The sequence below is a fragment of the Lynx rufus genome, unplaced genomic scaffold (genome assembly GCF_022079265.1).
Source record: "Lynx rufus isolate CCGP_SWC_20201006 ecotype Redwood Valley unplaced genomic scaffold, mLynRuf1.p SCAF_1, whole genome shotgun sequence".
Taxonomy (NCBI): Eukaryota; Metazoa; Chordata; class Mammalia; order Carnivora; family Felidae; genus Lynx; species Lynx rufus.
Window position 1 is genome coordinate 13,942,792 of NW_025814823.1, and position 14,730 is coordinate 13,957,521.

Sequence of the window (14,730 nt, forward strand, 5' to 3'; positions counted from 1 at the left end):
ACCTTGTACACTTTTAGTCAGAATGGCTAAAATAAAAAAGAAATAAGTGCTGGCTTAATTAATTAATTTCAGAAAACATCCAACCTGATTTTATCCATTTTTGGAGTAACTGGTAGTGAATGTGCCCTACTGCTGTAAATAACTATAAAAATGGGCAAACTATGCAAACCATCTGTTTCTTTGACACTTGTCAATACACATAGCACAGTCCTGACATCCTTGCAGGTAGAAATATATTGAAGATGAGCTGGATATTCATCCTTGGTATCTGGCTGGGGCCAACATTTTTATTGAGGCACTAGGAGGTGGAGGTAAGCTGAGCTGAGGAGGTTGAGATCAGAATTAAGGGCAGCTCAAACAGCTAGAATATGTGGAACAGGGTGCAGAAAAGGACAAAGCTGTTGGGGTAGAGGCAGAAGTCTGTGAGGGTTCCCTGTTCATCTTTGCCCAGGGTAGAGTTGTACATTTATGGGGTGAAGCTCCACGAGCCCTAGCAGAAAGTAGGTGCTAACTAATAGCAGAAGAGGCGTAGTAGAGGTCACACAGTTGTCTGAGTCTATGGAGTGTCAGCCCAGTTAGAGCTTTATCTCCACATCCTCAGCTGCTCAGTAATTGTCGTACAAACGAATGACAGTAGTGGTATAGAAATTTTGGAGTTTTATTCTACTAGATTATAATTACACAGATGTCCAATCACATCATGTCTGCAAAGTATATCTTTTATGATTATATAATATTGATTGATTTTGCAGTTTAACTTTTAAAATTACCAGCCTATCAAGATCTCTTCTTCCGTGCAACTGCATGCATGTTGAAAACTTTTTACTCATATTAGAAAAATGAGTTATATGAAATTGCTTAATATTGGGAAATGATTGATTGATTTCATATAAGTAGTTTCTTGGTATCATTCTGTTAAAAATTTCTCCTGGATAGTGGTTGGTACCAGTGTTTCTCTAATTTAATATTTGAAATACGGTGGTTATTATAGTGCTGATACTTGGCATTTCTGCTAATTTTATATATGCCGTTATCATAATTTTTAAAGATTTGATTGGACGAATAATTATCCACTGTGTGAAACAACTGACTGCACTTCATGCAGTGAAATTTTCTGTGCTGATCTACTTGTTGGCATGTTTGTGACTATAATCTTTTCTTTATAATCTTGCTTGTTAAGGGTTGGTAATGATGATTTCAGGGCATGCCATTGAGTAAATTTCATCAGTGTACTACGTATTTATTGTATTCAAGGAATTGTTCTAAGCTTTAGAGGATTAAAAATGATCAAACTTATACTCTCTTTATGAGAATAATTATATTCCTAAATGTTTATAATTAAAAGTTGATATGTGTACCAGAAAGGAAATATAATGTAAATGCTGTTAAAGTTTTGTGAAAGGATGATTAATTTTAGCTACAAAGACTTTAGGAATTCTTCATAGGAAAAAGTTTTTTAGGGTTCTTGAAAAATACATAAATTTCAGATGGTGAGCAGGACATGATGATAGAATGTGAGAAAGAGGGCATGATTAAAGGGAAAGAATCAAGGGAGTATAGGGTGTGTTTATGGATTAATCCATAAACAGACATGGCTTCATGGTAGAATACAGAGTAGGCTGAGTGGTTTATGGTGGGATGTGAGGATGATTATGATTGGTTGAAACCAAGTTATTGAAGACTTTGAATATCAAAATAATGAATTTTGTTTTTCCAGTCATTTGGAATTATAAAAAAAACTGTGGTAAGAGAATGGATTGATTCTATATATATATTTTCCTAGAGAAGTTTGGAGATGTAGATATTACAGTTTGAAGTAATTTTACTTCATATTATTATTAATATGCATTATTCATATTATTTCTAATTTTTATTTTTGAAAACTTTAAAAATGTTTTATTTATTTTTGAGAGAGAGAAAGAGAGATAGAATGTGACCAGGGGAGGGCAGAGACACACACAGAATCCGAAGCAGGTTCCAGGCTCTGAGCTGTCAGCACAGTACCTGATGGGGGGGCTCAAACCCATGAACTGTGTGATGATGACCTGAGCTGAAGTTGGACGCTCAACTGACTGAGCCACCCAGGCCCCCCAAGATTATTCATTTTGAAGGGAAACTTCTCCAATGTATAGGTGGCAACATTCTCTTAAGTTACACAGTAGGAAACATAATTCATGGAATGTTGTGTCATTACCTATTAATATCAGTAATACTAGTCACATAGCGATACTGGAGAGAGCAGTAGGTATTGCCATATATATGTTATTCTTACATAATTCAATGGAAATGGCTATTTCTTAACATTGGTGAAGTTTTCAGATGTTATTAGAAAATAGCAAGTCTCTGCTCTTGTAGCTATTAGATAAAGTTAATTTGGTTGAGTTTAGCAGTGTTCTGGAACATTTTCCCATGTTTATGTTAAGTAATTCCAGTTTGGGTGATTAGGTTCTATTCAATGAGGTTTTGCCTCATTAGCAACTATGTTACAGATATCTGGATGTTCACTACCATATGTCATTACATAAAATTTATGGTATATATTTTGTGAGTGACATTTATGAAAAAATATCTTACAGAAAAATACTTCTATAATACTAAGTAGGAAAGGATGCGGTAAAAATAGCAGCTGCCATTTTGTGTTGCTTTTAAAGATCCAGGTATTGTTCAAAGTTCTCTATTTACTATTTTGTCTGTAAGGTGTGTAATAAGAGATGACAGGTAAATAACTTGGGGATGGATACACACCTAGTGTTTGATAGGGTTGGGATTCAGACTTAAGTCGAACTAATTTTGAGCCCAATGTTTTTAGCTATTTATTTATTGCACTGTACAAAACTGAGAAGACAGTATCTTACTTTTTTAATTTCAAAGCTTTTCCCCAAGTTTTATTGAGATATAATTGACATATAACATTCCATTCATTTAAAGCATACAATATAATGATCTGATACATGTGTATATTGTGAAATGACTGCCATCGTAAGGTTAGCTGACCCATCCATCACCTCACATGGGTATAATTTTTTGTGTGTACTGAGGACTTTTAAATCTGCTCTCTTAGCAACTTCCAAATATACAATGCAGTATTGTTAGCTGTGATCAACATTCTTTATATTGTTCTTCAGAATTTATTCATCTTGTAAGTAGAAGTTTATACTCTTTGACCTTCTTCGCCCATTTTATTTATCTCTTCTCTCCACCTCTGGCCATTCTTTGTATCTGTGAATTCTTTCTGTTTGTTTGTTGGCTTGCTTGCTTTAGATTCCACATATAAGTAAGGTTGTATAGTTGCTTTTCTCTGATTTATTTCACTTAGCATAATGTCCTCAAGGTCCATTCATGTCATTGCAAATGGCAAGATTTCATTCGTTTTTACGGCTGAATAACATCCCCTTGTATACATACATGTACAACATTTTCCTTATGCAGTTACTCATCTATGGACACTGAAGTTGCTTCCATGTCTTGGCTATCGTAAACAATGCAGTGAACATGGGAGTGCAGATATCTTTACGAGTTAGTGTTTTCATTTTTTTTTTTTTTTGGATGAATATCTACAAGTAGAATTGCTAGATCATATAGTAATTCTAGTTTTAAGTTTTTGAGAACACATCATACTCTTTTCTATAGTTGCTGCACCAGTTTACTTTCCCACCAGCAGTGCAAAAGGATTTTCTTTACCTCCTTGGCAACACTTGTTATGTCTTGTTTTTTCAGTAATAGCCATTCCAACAGGTGTGAAGTGACAGCTTATTGTGGTTTTGATTTGCATTTCACTAATTAGTGAAATGTGTTACCATCCTTATGTCTTTTTTGGAAAAATGTCTGTTCAAGTCCTCTACCTATTTTTAAATTAGACTGTTTTCTTGGTGTTGAGCTGCATGAGTTCTATATATGTATTTTATATTAGCCCCTTATCAGGAAATTGATTTGCAAGTATTTTCTCCTGTTTGGTAGCTTGCCTTTTCATTTTGTTGGTGGTTGCCTTCACTGTGCAGAAGTTTTTAGTTTGATATAGTCCCACTGGTTTATTTTTGCTTTTGTTGCCTTTGTTTGTGTCAAATCCCCCCAAACTCTTAATACAATGTAGCTCCACTAGCTGGAGCTTACGTTGCTCTTCCTCCAGTTTCTGTCTTACACATTGCTTTTCTTTAAAAAAAAATTTTTTTTTTAAATATTTATTTCTGAGACAGAGACAGAGCATGAGTGGGGGAGGGGCAGAGACAGAGGGAGACACAGAATCCCAAGCAGGCTCCAGGCTCAGAGCTGTCAGCATAGAGCCCGATGCGGGGCTCAAACTCACAAACCATGAGATCATGACCTGAGCCAAAGTCGGTGCCTCAACCAACTGAGCCACCCAGGTGTCCCACACATTGCTTTTCTTGGTGTAACATCATCAACATAAGGAGGTAGCACTACTCTTCCTGGTTAAACTCCAACTTGCTTTTGGGTCATCCAACTCCTTGACTCCCCTCTTCCTTATTTAGTCTGCTTCCCCAGTGTCTCGTTGTCATAGATACTCTTTCCTCAAATTCCTCAGCTAAATAGCTAATAGTATCCTCCTTTACTGAAATAGTTATTTCAATAAACAAACTCATATGTCTTATTCCTCCAAAATAATTAAATCTGCTTCTGATCAGTTCTTTGCAATGTAAGTAAAAATTCTAACATATTTGTGAAAATTTTTTTGAAAATGATTATGTTAGAAGCATAAATATTAAACCTTTTGAGCATTTATAACCTTATTGAAATACATATTAAAATGTTGATATTATAATACCAAGGCAACCAGTGAAGAAGGCAAATTAAAATGGTTTTATGTTGCCAATATTACTACCTTATATAGTTAACTCATAATTTCATTCAGATAATCCTTATTTATTTATTTATTTATTTATTTATTTATTTATAAAATATAATTTATTGTCAAGTTAGCTAACATACAATGTATACAGTGTGCTCTTGGCTTTGGGAGTAGATTCCCATGACATCGCTTACGTACAACACCAGGTGCTCATCCCAACAAGTGCCCTCCTCAGATACCCATCACCCATTTTCCCCTCTTCCCCTCTCCACCCCCCCGTTGTCAACCCTCAGTTTGTTCTCTGTATGTAAGAGTCTCTTATGGTTTGCCTCCCTCTCTGTTTGACACTATTTTCCCCCTTCTGTTCCCCCATGGTCTTCTGTTAAGTTTCTCAGATTCCACATATGAGTGAAAATATGTGATATCTATCTTTCTCTGACTGACTTTTTTCACTTAGCATAATATCCTCCAGTTCCACCCACGTTGTTGCAAATGGCATGATTTCCTCCTTTGTCATTGCCAAATAATATTCCATTGTATATATAAGCCACATCTTCTTTATCCATTCATCAGCTGATGGACATTTGGGCTCTTTCCATAATTTAGCTGTTGTTGAAAGCACTGCTGTAAACATTGGGGTACATATTCCCCTGTGAATCAACACTCCTGTATCCTTTGAATAAATTCCTAGTAGTGCTATTGCTAGGTCATAGAGTAATTCTATTTTTAAGTTTTTGAGGAACCTCCACACTGTTTTCCAGAACAGCTGCACCAGTTTGCATTCCCACCAACAGTGCAAGAGGGTTCCTCTTTCTTCACATCCTTGCCAGCATCTGTTTCCTGAGTTGTTAATTTTAGCCACTCTGACAGGTGTGAGGTGGTATCTCAGTGTTGTTTTGATTTGTATTTCCTTGATGATGAGTGACATTGAGCATCTTTTCATGTGTCTGTTGGCCATCTGAATGTCTTCGTTGGAAAAGTATCTATTCATGTCTTCTGCCCATTTCTTCACTGGATTATTTGTTTTTAGGATGTTTGATAAGTTCTTTATAGATTTTGGATACTAACCTTTATCTGATATGCCATTTGCAAATATCTTTTCCCATTCCATCAGTTGCCTTTTAGTTTTGTTGATTGTTTCCTTTGTAGTACAGAAGGTTTTTATCTTGTTGAAGTCCCAGTAGTTCATTTTTGCTTTTATTTCCATTGCCTTCGGAGAGGTGTCAAGTAAGAAGTTGTTGTGGCTGAAGTCAAAGAGGTTGTTGCCTGCTTTCTCCTCTAGGGTTTTGATGGCTTCCTGTTTCATGTTTAGGTCTTTCATCCATTTTGAGTTTTTTTTGTGTATGGTGTAAGAAAGTGGTCCAGGTTCATTGTTCTGCAGGTTGCTGTCTAGTTCTCCCAGTACCATTTGCTAAAGAGACTGTCTTTTTTCCATTGGATACTCTTTTTTGTTTTGTCAAAGATTAGTTCACTGTCCATGTGTGAGTCCAATTGTAGGTTCTCTATTCTATTCCATTGGTCTATGTGTCTGGTTTTGTGCCAATACCATACTGTCTTGATGATTACAGCTTTTGTAGTAGAGGGTAAAGTCTAGGATTGTGATGCCTCCTGCTTTGGTTTTCTTTTTCAACATTACTTTGGCTATTCGGGGTCTTTTGTGGTTCTATACAAACTTTAGGATTGTTTGTTCTAGCTTTGAGAAGAATGCTAGAATTGTTTGATTGGGATTTCACTGAAGGTGTACATTGCTTTGGGTAGTATTGACATGTTAACAACATTTGTTCTTCCAATCCATGAGCATGGAATGGTTTCCCATTTCTTTGTGTCTTCTTCAATTTCCTTCATAAGTTTTCCATAGTTTTCAGCATCCAGATCTTTTACATCTTTGGGTAAGTTTATTCCTAGGTATTTTATGGTTCTTGGTGCAATTGTAAATGGGATCAATTTCTTAATTTTTCTTTCCATTGCTTTATTATTGATGTATAGAAAGCAACAGGTTTCTGTACATTGATTTTGTATTCTGCAACTTTGCTGAATTCATGTATCATTTCTAACTGCATTTTTGGTGGAATCTTTCGGGCTTTCCATGTAGAGTGTGATGTTTCCATGTAGAGTGTGTCAAAGAAGTTTGACTACTTCTTTGCCAATTTGGGTGCCTTTGATTTCATTTTGTTGTCTGTTGAAGCTAGGACTTACAATAGTGTGTTAAACAACAGTGGTGAGAGTGGACATCCCTGTCATGTTCCTCATCTCAGAGGGAAAGCTCTTAGTTTTTCCCCATTGAGGATGATGTTAGCTGTGGGCTTTTCATGCATGGCTTTTATGATGTTAAGGTATGTTCCTCCTATCCCAACTTTCTTGAGGGTTTTTACTAGGAAAGGATGCTGTATTTTGTCAAATGCTTTTTCTGCATCTGTTGACACTATCATATAGTTCTTATCTTTTCTTTTATTAATGTGATATGTCGTATTGATTGATTAGTGAATACTGAACCAGCCCTGCAGCCCAGGAATGAATCCCACTTGACCATGGTGAATATTCTTTTAATGTACTGTTGAATTCGATTTGCTAGTATCTTATTGAGAATTTTTGCGTCCGTGTTCATCAGGGATATGGCCTGTAACTCTCCGTTTAGTGGGGTCTCTGTCTGTTGGGAATCAAGGTAATGCTGGCTTCATAGAATGAGTCCAGAAGCTTTCCTTCCACCTCTATATTTTGGAACAGCTCGAGAAGGATAGGTATTAACTCTGCTTTAAATGTCTGGTAGAATTTCCCTGGGAAGCCATCTGGCCCAGGACTTATTTATTGGGAGATTTTTGATAACTGATTCATTACCTTTGCTGATTATGGGTCTGTTCAAATTTTCTATTTCTTTCCGTTTGAGTTTGGTAGTGTTTGGGTGTCTAGGAATTTGTCCATTTCTTCCAGGTTGTCCAGTTTGTTGGCATATAATTTTTCATAGTATTCTTTTTTTTTTTAATTTTTTTTTCAACGTTTTTTATTTATTTTTGGGACAGAGAGAGACAGAGCATGAACGGGGGAGGGGCAGAGAGAGAGGGAGACACAGAATCGGAAACAGGCTCCAGGCTCTGAGCCATCAGCCCAGAGCCTGATGCGGGGCTCGAACTCACGGACCGCGAGATCGTGACCTGGCTGAAGTCGGGCGCTTAACCGACTGCGCCACCCAGGCGCCCCTCATAGTATTCTTTAATAATTGTTTGTATTTCTGTGGTGTTGTGATCTTTCATTCGTGATTTTATCTATTTGGGTTCTCTCTGTTTTCTTTTTGAGAAGTTTGGCTAGGGGTTTATCAATTTTGTTTATTTTCTCAAAAAACTAGCTCTTAGATTCATCGATATGTTTTACCATTTTTTTGGACTCTATATTGTTTATTTCTGCTCTGATCTTTACTACTTCTCTTTTTTCTGCTGGCTTTGGGGTTTCTTTGCTCTTCTGCTTCTAGTTCCTTTAGTTGTATGTTTAGGTTTTGTATTTAGGATTTTTCTTTTTTCTTGAGATACACCTGGATTGCAGTGTATTTTCCTCTTATGACTGCCTTTGCTGCATCCCAAAGGCTTTGGACTGTTGTGTTTTCATTTACATTTGCTTCCATGTATTTTTAAATTTCTTCCTTAATTGCCTGCTTGACCCATTCATTCTTTAGTAGAATGTTCTTTACCTCCATGCATTTGGAGACTTTACAAATTTTTTCTTATGGTTGATTTCAAGTTTCGTAGCGTTGTGGTCTGAAAATATGCATGGTATGATCTCAGTTCTTTTATGTTTATTGAGGCTGTTTCGTGACCCAGTATGTGATCTATCTTGGAGAATGTTCCATGTGCACTCGAGGAGAATGTGTATTCTGCTGCTTTTGGATGTGTTCTGAATATATCTGCCAAGTCCATCTGGTTCAGTGTATAATTCAAAGCCATTATTTCTTTATTAATTTTCTGCCTAGATGATCTGTTCATTGTTGTTAGTGTATATTAAAGTCCCCTGCAATTACTGTATTCTTATCAATAAGATTGCTTATGTTTGTGATTAACTGATTTATATATTTGGGTGCCTTCATGTTGGGGGCGTAAACATTTATAATTGTTAGCTCTTCTTGATAGATAGAGCCCATAATTATGATATAATGCCCTTCTTCATCTCTTGTTACAGTCTTTAGTTTAAAATTTAGTTTGTCTGATATAAGTATGGCTACTCCAGCTTTCTTTTGACTTCTAGTAGTGTGATAGATGGTTCTCTATCCCCTCTCTTCAAGTCTAAAATGAGTCTCTTGTAGACAGCATATAGATGGATCTTACTTGTTTATCTATTCTGATACCCTATGTCTTTTGATTGGGGCATTTAGCCCATTTACATTTAGAGTTATTATTAAAAGATATGGATTTAGTGTCATTGTTACCTATGGTAATGTCTTGTGGTTTCATGCTTGTGGTAATGTCTCTGGTCCTTTGTAGTCTTTGCAACGTTCCATTCATAGAGTGGACTTAGTAGTCATGAACTCCTTCAGTTTTTGTTTGTCTTGGAAAGACCTTATCTCTCCTTCTATTCTGAATGACAGCCTTGCTGGATCAAGGATTCTTGGCTGCGTATTTTTTCTATTCAGCACTTTGAATATTTCCTGCCACTGCCTTCTGGCCTGCCAAGTTTCACCAGACAGGTTTGCTACTACCTTTATGTGTCTACTCTTGTAGATTAAAGCCTATTTGTCCCTACTTGCTTTCGGAATTCTCTATCTTTGTATTTTGCTGGTTTCACTATGATAATGCCATGGCAAAGACCTATTCTTGTTGAATCTGAAGAGAGTTCTCTGTGCCTTCTGGATTTGGATGTCTGCTTCCTTACCCAGATTAGGAAAACTGTCAGCTATAACTTGTTCATGTAAACCTTCTGCCCCTTTCTCCCTCTCTTCTTGTGGAACTCCTATGATATGGATATTATTAAATTTCATTGAATCACTTAGTTCTCTAATTCTCCCCTTATTGTCTAGTATTTTCTTATCTCTCTTTTTCTCGGCTTCATCATTTTCCGTAATTTTGTCTTCTATTTCACTTATTCTCTTCTCTGCTTCCTCCATACTTGCTGTCACCACCTCTAGTTTATTTTGCACAACATTTTCTTAATTCATCGTGACTATTTCTTAGTTCCTTGATCTCTGTAGCAATAGATTCTCTGCTGTCTTCTAAGCTTTTTTTCAAGCCTAGCTATTAATCTTATGACAATTATTCTTTTTTGATCAGATATATTGTTTATATCTGTTTTGAGCAATTCTCTAGCTGTCATTTCTTCCTGGAATTTCTTTTGAGGAGAATTCTTTGTTTTCATCATTTTGGCTAGTTTTCTGTCCCTTATGTGTTTTAATACCCTATTACATGTCCTGCACCGGCGAGTACTATTATATTAAAAAGGGGTCATACACTGTCCAGGGTCTGGTCCTTCAGGATGTGTTTTGGAGTCTCTCTCTTCAGAAAGAGAGAGAGAGGAAAATAAATAAGAAGGAGATATAGAGGAAGTATAAAAAGAATAGATTAAAAATGTTTGGTTAAACAAACCAACAACCAGAATAGAGAAGGGAAGAAAGAAGAGGAAGAAAGGGAAGGAAAAAAATATTACATATATGTTATATATAAAATTAGAGTTGACCAAGAATCAAATCAGAAAATGCAAAACTGCTAGACCAATATCTGACGGTGCCTTGGAACTGGTGACTCTACTGGTCTGCAGGAGGGGCCATCTGGTTCTGTCATTGTCAATCTTGCTCTGGTAGATACTCAGCTACCAAGCAAAGAGGGGCATGGTTTAGTATAGGCGGGTCCAGCCTCCACAGTGGGCCTGTTTTCTGTTCTCTGAAGCCCCACCTTTTTGGTGATGGGGAGAAAAATATTGACACCCCAGTCTCTCCTCCCCAGACCAGATGACCCAAACCACTGTGTTCAGGTATTGTCACAGTGCGGCACCTGCACGAGCAGCCCGTGTGTCCCGTTTGTCCCGTTCCACAGCTTCCTGTGCCTCCCAGGCGCTTGGCTGGGATTCAGACTGGCCCTGAATTTAAAGGATCCTGCTCCAATGCCCCAGTTCCAGTGTAGTGCCATTTTGCCCAGCCAGCAGACAGAGGGCCTCTGGCTGGTGGGTGTCTGCAGGATCTTTTGTCTGTGGAGCTACTATATACCTTCTTACCACAGCACTCAAGGGAGACGACTGCTCTCTCTGACTGCCCTCTGAGCTAGCTACCCGGCCTGGGGCTGGCTCCTCCTCCCCATCAGGAGAGTGTACAGTGTGTCTGCTCCCAGTCCAGAGAAAGTCCTGCAACTCTGGATTGTGTTAGAAATTGGTTCTTTCTCCTTTTTTCCCGTTTCCCAGTCTGTGGGTTTTCTCTTGTTCAAATACAATCCTACACTTCCACACCCTCTCTTTCTCTTCCTTTTGTCTATCCACAGAAGGGGATCCCTCTCCTCTCTGCCTACGCCATGTGTTTTATCTCTCCCAATTCATAATCACGCACCTATGGCCTACCAATTTGTCACCAAGGGCCCCTTGAGATGTTTCTGTCACTCTGTAGCCGAGATTCCTGAAATTCTAAGTCTCCTGACCTCAGTACTGCTGTGTTTGAGGGATAAGGGAACTTTGGGTCCCCCTACTTCTCCACCATGTTGACTCCTCTCAAAGAAGACTTTAAAAAAAAATCTTTTTTTATTGTAATTGTCACCTATTCTTTAGTACAAGAGGGACTGAAATATAATCTTTATTTTAAACCAGAACATATTTTAAGCCCAACTGTTGCCTCTAGATTGGGAGGTGTGAATCTGTGAGTTATATAAACAGATTACATTTTAAATGTCTGGGGTGGCAGATAAAGTTCTGCATTCCATTTAATTGAGAACAGAAAGCAAGGTCTGATCCCAAATACTGCAATTGGGTTAGCTTATTTCTAATATCAAAATATGTAAATGTGCTTACATTTAAAGGACAAAAAGTATCATCCTTCCATAGCTACTTACGTACAAATTTTCATTTATTCATGCTGCTCTTCCCTTTGCATGTGCCTAATTCAATGGTTTGCATCCAGGTTCCAGTAAGGAAGGGTCTCTGGATACGAGTTTAGAAGTACAAAATGGGCTGAATTTGACCTGACATGTTTGGTTTGCCCAGTGTTTTTTTTTTTTTTTTTTTCAACGTTTATTTATTTTTGGGACAGAGAGAGACAGAGCATGAACGGGGGAGGGGCAGAGAGAGAGGGAGACACAGAATCGGAAACAGGCTCCAGGCTCTGAGCCATCAGCCCAGAGCCCGACGCGGGGCTCGAACTCACGGACCGCGAGATCGTGACCTGGCTGAAGTCGGACGCTTAACCGACTGCGCCACCCAGGCGCCCGCCCAGTGTTTTTAAATATTTGCATTAAATTACAAATTAGGTGATTTTATATTTATGTAAAAGTCCAGAGTTCATGTTCCTTTTGAAAAATATTGAGGAACTGGCAACATGGTACAATAATTGAGCTGAACATTGAGGAACACTTTTAGACAGGACATGTACTTCTGTAGTCTGAAGAAACCCCCACTTGACCTGCTTCATTTATGCCTGTGTCTGTTCACCTCCTACAAGAATGTGAGTTTGGAACGTTTGGTTTAATCTTACTGTAACAGTAACCAATCGAGCCACATTGGTTAAATGATATCTTTGACACCAAATAAGGGTCTAGAGATAATTAGTGGTAGAGCCTAGATTATAATATAGGTCACTTCACTTTTGATCCATTGATACTGGTACCGTCTATTCCAGATCTTAATTTTTCTAACATTCAGTTTTCATAGTTGTTAGGTTGAAAATAATAAAAATACTGATATCATGTAATTGTTGCAAAGGTGAAATATTACTTGTCATTGTCATTGTCAGGTTTGTATCTGTAGCGAAATTTTAACCATTTCTACCAATACTTTTTTTTATTACAGCTAGTACATCTTTATTATTTCTGTATTCTGTATATAAAGTGGTGACACTTTATATATGCACAGTGTTTTTAAATATTTGCATTAAATTACAAATTTGCAAATAAAATACAAATTAAAATTCATATATATATATATATATGAACTTCTGGGTTTAACATGACTTTCTGATGCTTTTGTAGACTGGTATTGTTATTCAATATGTTGCTATACTTAAGAGCTAAATATTTCTACACATAAATATTCTTCATAGTCTTAAATGATACTCATTTTTCTATATGAGTAATTGATGTCCCAGGTACTGTATACTCATGTAAATACTTGTGAATGTGTTAACAAGAAACATTAAATTTATGTCATGAAGTATTAAATCAAACTCCCTTTATATTTAATAACATCTGAATGTACATTTTTTTCTAATAAAATTATTTTGTAGATAATCAAAAAAACAATAAAAATGAGAATATGAAGATCTGAGTGTGTTTATTAGCATGCTGAGTACAATTTAACTTCTAGAACTGAAGTGAGCTAACAAAATAATATAATACCATTGACTAATACCTGACACATGGAAGGGTCAAAACAAATTGTTTATTATCTTAAATACTTCTGTGCTTTAAGACTTTAGAGTTTTATTATGTTACATTTAAAAAGAGAATTTAATTTAGTTTTATTTTTTCAGAGTACCTTCAAATTTAAATCTGAGAGTGACATTCATTTGGCAGAACATCATAAACAGGTTCTGTATGATGGGAAACTTGCAAGTAGCATTGCATTTACATATAATGCTAAGGCCACTGATGCGCAGCTATGCCTGGAATCATCACCAAAGGAAAATGCATCAATTTTTGTGCATTCCCCACATGCCCTAATGCTCCAGGTAGGTGAATAGTAGCTTAGTTTCCATATTTTCATTGAGTATTAACAATATCTATTTTACGTATTAAATATTACCAACCTATAGGTCTACAGTTGGTATTTTTTTTTCATCTTCTAGTTCTTTGCATGACATTTTTACCTTCTACCTTATTTTTTTATTTTAATTTTTTGGCAATATACTTTACCTTGGACTAGTCAGTCTCCTTAGTAGGGAATCTGTCATTTCTGTTATCTTATCTGTTATGTATCCTTTGGAAAAAAAAAATCCTTTGATTAGCTGAACAGATAGCTGTTAGACACAAAAATATACATTGCTTTAAAGATGTACTACTGTAACTCCCCCACATAAAAATTACTTGAATGTCTTTAAATCTTCTGATGGTATTTCTTATTCTAAATTATTTTTCCATTTATAGCTTCATATTTCAGTATAAAAATCTCAACGTAAGTTTCAGATTTAAAGTGGTTGGCAAAGATATTTCAAGTTTCTATTTTATATGTGTATCAAAAATTATATAACTGAGGGCTTTAAAAATGTCAATATTTTTGAAATTCTTTTTACGAAGTTATTTGGAACAAGGAAATAATGATAACTTATGCCTCAGAAATTTAATACACATTTTTGTTTTTGAACATAGGATGTGAAAGCTATAGTAACACATTCAATTCATAGTGCAATTCATTCAATTGGAGGGATTCAAGTGCTTTTTCCACTTTTTGCCCAACTGGACAATCGTCAGCTCAATGACAGTCAAGTGGAAACAACTGTCTGGTAAGTTTTCTTTGAATGTGTAATTTGTACACACTTAGATAATGCCTGACATCCTCGGTGCTGTGTAAATGTGTTGTAAAATTTGGTTTTTATCCCTGACATGCTAATAAAAGCTCCTTTAGGACTAAGGCAGATACAAATTTACACATTATTAAGACTTGACACAATCATAAAGGAGTGACTTCCTTGATAATAAATGAAAACATCTTACTAGATGTAGCATAGTGATTATAATACAAGTTGAGGAAAAATGGTAGTCCCAACCTTATCCTTTGGAAATGCTTATGGTTTGGATCATCCATGAAATCCTGTCGGCTTT

At 36.5% G+C, this 14,730-nt stretch overlaps 1 protein-coding gene across 7 annotated transcripts in view; it reads left to right on the forward strand.

The window, feature by feature from the left end:
- The window catches only part of NBEA (neurobeachin), a 691,423-nt gene that overhangs the window by 121,100 nt on the left and 555,593 nt on the right, over positions 1-14,730 (forward strand). For all 7 annotated transcript variants that reach the window (XM_047078787.1, XM_047078803.1, XM_047078809.1 and 4 more), the window contains 2 exons: positions 13,443-13,640; positions 14,278-14,411. In XM_047078787.1, coding sequence (XP_046934743.1) covers positions 13,443-13,640; positions 14,278-14,411 — 332 coding nt within the window. The remainder of the gene's footprint in view (positions 1-13,442; positions 13,641-14,277; positions 14,412-14,730) is intronic.